The 2845-nt window shown below is 31.6% G+C and overlaps 1 protein-coding gene across 1 annotated transcript in view; it reads left to right on the forward strand.

Annotated features, from left to right (window-relative positions):
• Positions 1 to 2845, forward strand: part of LOC106465096 (E3 ubiquitin-protein ligase CBL-like) — a 73602-nt gene that overhangs the window by 63759 nt on the left and 6998 nt on the right. Inside the window, exons 10-11 of the mRNA XM_013925292.2 lie at positions 267 to 659; positions 2152 to 2275. Of these exons, the coding sequence (XP_013780746.1) occupies positions 267 to 659; positions 2152 to 2275 (517 nt within the window). The remainder of the gene's footprint in view (positions 1 to 266; positions 660 to 2151; positions 2276 to 2845) is intronic.

The following is a 2845-nucleotide window of genomic DNA, read 5'->3' on the forward strand; positions in this document are numbered from 1 at the left end:
ATATATATATATATATATATATATATATATAACATAAAAGACATCTTTCATCTGATCACTTGGGATGGATGCATGGACATGATGTTTTAGACTGTGTTGATTTCTGTGTACATTAGACTGATATTTTTTATGATTTATCTTTAATTTTTACCTAAAAACAAGAAATAGCAAATATGTTAAATTTAGGGTGTGTTATAAATTGGATGGTCTGATTAACAAAATAAATTCACAAAACATATTTTAAATTGTAATCTTTATTATTATAGGTGTGATTGTTTCCTACGCAGAAATTAAGCATAATGAAGAAGAGACAGAACCTTTAGCAACTGCTGTAAAATCTGTAGCTTCTTTTCCTCCCTCAAGTAACCACGTGCTGATTAGTACTTCTTGTGGAACTTGGCCTGGCCCATCTCCAGGTATTACTCTCATTCCCAGCTCTACAAATTTTGTCCAACAATGCTATTCTCTCAGCTCTTCACCGTTTATAGGAGATTCTAACCTACCTGGATTAGGCTTACATGCAACTGTTTCTGATGCTTCGAGGACCCCTTCTTCAACGACGACAATAACTCCTACTAGTCAATCAGTTCATTATGCAGAACTCTCAGAAATTGGGGAAGAACCAAGTTATGCTAACACAGACTTAAACATTGGGCATGGTATGTTAAGTTTCAAGTTTTGTTTTCGTAACAATACCATTAAGAACTAATGGGTGTAATAAAATCATTATAATACATGAATTATAATCATAAACTTAAAGTTTGTTCATAAGCTTCTGAATTAGCTTTGTCGTCGTATAATAGTTAAAGTACATTTTATTAACTGTAACATCTCATTGTGTGCATTGCTGAAAATAGCTATGAGGATACACACACACGCATATAATTGGAAGTTATAGCTTGAAACCTAAGTTTGGTCTCATTAATGTATTGATTTTGGTTATGGTGCTAATTGTGTATGAATATAACAGTTTCTTTTTGCATATAAAGCCCCAATTTTTTGTTATTTGAAAAATTCATAGTGTTTATTCATTATATATTTTGGTATCAAGTTTATTAACATTTTTCAGAACATTAATTTAAAAATCATATTGCTGTAAGTTTACACTACAGGACTAAATCTTTGTATAAGGTCATGAAGTTGTTTTCATAGGTTTTTCTCTTCCAATAAACTTTCATTAGTTCTCTTGTTTCTGTTTTGAAAAGTATTAACATAAAAAAGTTGGGCTGTCACAGTGGTAAAAATGAATCTGTTGTTTACTATCCCATTAGGTTTAATCTCATTTACTTTTCATTGTGTATTTATATTAAAATTCTAAGACACAAAATAAAGTGCTTTTTTTTTATGTCACTATAACTGAGCTTTAATGTGTGGGAGACATAAACATTAAAAAATTTTACAAGAAAGAAAGAAAGATTGAACTAGAATTTTGGTCCTCCAGTGGCACAGCTGTATGTCTGCAGACTAACGACATTACAATCCAGGTTTCGATACCCGTGGTGGGCAGAGCACAGATAACCCATTGTGTTGTTTTGTGCTTAACTTCAAACAAATCAACTAGAATTTTTAACCTGAATGAAATGTGGGCCAAATAAACAGGTTAAAAACCCTTTGACTCAAATGTAGCCATTCCTAATTTTGAATGACCAGTTCTGCTGGCAGACAGCCAGCAGCACTTGCCAGCACAAAGACTTTAAGTGGCTCTTTGAAGTGAATAATGTAATGTCACTTTTATGTATGGAGTGTATTCATCAGCAGTGGGTCTCAAACTCTGGATCCTCATTTTGCAGCCCAGTATGCTAACCACTAGACTCTTATAAGAAAGGAAAAAAATGAAGAAATAGTATGATCTAAGTCTGGTCAAAGAGATATTATACACTGGTCATTACTGATGTATTTGATTAAGATTTTTTTTTTTACATTAACATATTAGAGAGAAGATATTTTTAGTGTTTCATTGTTGTGAAATTGAAAGAATTTTTATAGCACTGATTTAAGTTGGTAGTATGGAACTGAAATCTTTGTGGATAAGCCATATCATTAAGCTACACATCTCATTTTTTATGGTGTTATATTCACATTACAACACAAGTAATTAATGTGTTCTTCATGTTTTGTTATTTACAGTAAATATATATATTTTTTCATCAGCTTCAAGTTCCTTATCACCAGGAAAAGCAGTGTCAGAAGTTCACGAATTTCCTGTTGGTCCTGCTACTTCATGTCAAAATGCTAAAAGCCCTGGAACTGAGAACAACATAAAATTAGAAAAAAGGTAGTTTGTACAATCACAAAATAAAATTGTTAGGTTAGACTATTTTTTTCAAAATTGTATGAATAGTTTTAAAAAATGCCCTCATGGCTTTCTTATGTGATAAAATCTATAAAAGAGGTACAGCCATTTGACAGAAGTCACAACTTAAATTTTTTTGTACACCACTAAACTGATAAAGATTAACCAAGAAATGTTAACCCTTTTATTTTGTTTCAGAAGTGTTGTAAGTCATACGTAATTTCTTTTTCAGTACAGTTTTGAGAATATATATATCCATGTGATATTTATACCAGAATTAAGTGGTGGCCAAAGTTTTATCTGTGTTTATTAATAAAAAAACAAGAGGGGAATCCTCAATAGCCATGGCACTTGAAATTCTTTTAGGTAGGATTAGAGTAAATTAATCTATGAGACCTTTTTTTCCTTTTTATTAGCTACATTTGTGTGCACCAGCAATACCAAGTGTGGGGCGTATGTATACCAGATTTGATTTTACTACTCATCAAGATTTCTACCAGCCTACCCTCAAATTGAAATTCTTTTAGGCAGGATTAGAGTAAATTAATCTAT

The sequence above is a fragment of the Limulus polyphemus genome, unplaced genomic scaffold (genome assembly GCF_000517525.1).
Source record: "Limulus polyphemus unplaced genomic scaffold, Limulus_polyphemus-2.1.2 Scaffold1834, whole genome shotgun sequence".
NCBI lineage: Eukaryota > Metazoa > Arthropoda > Merostomata > Xiphosura > Limulidae > Limulus > Limulus polyphemus.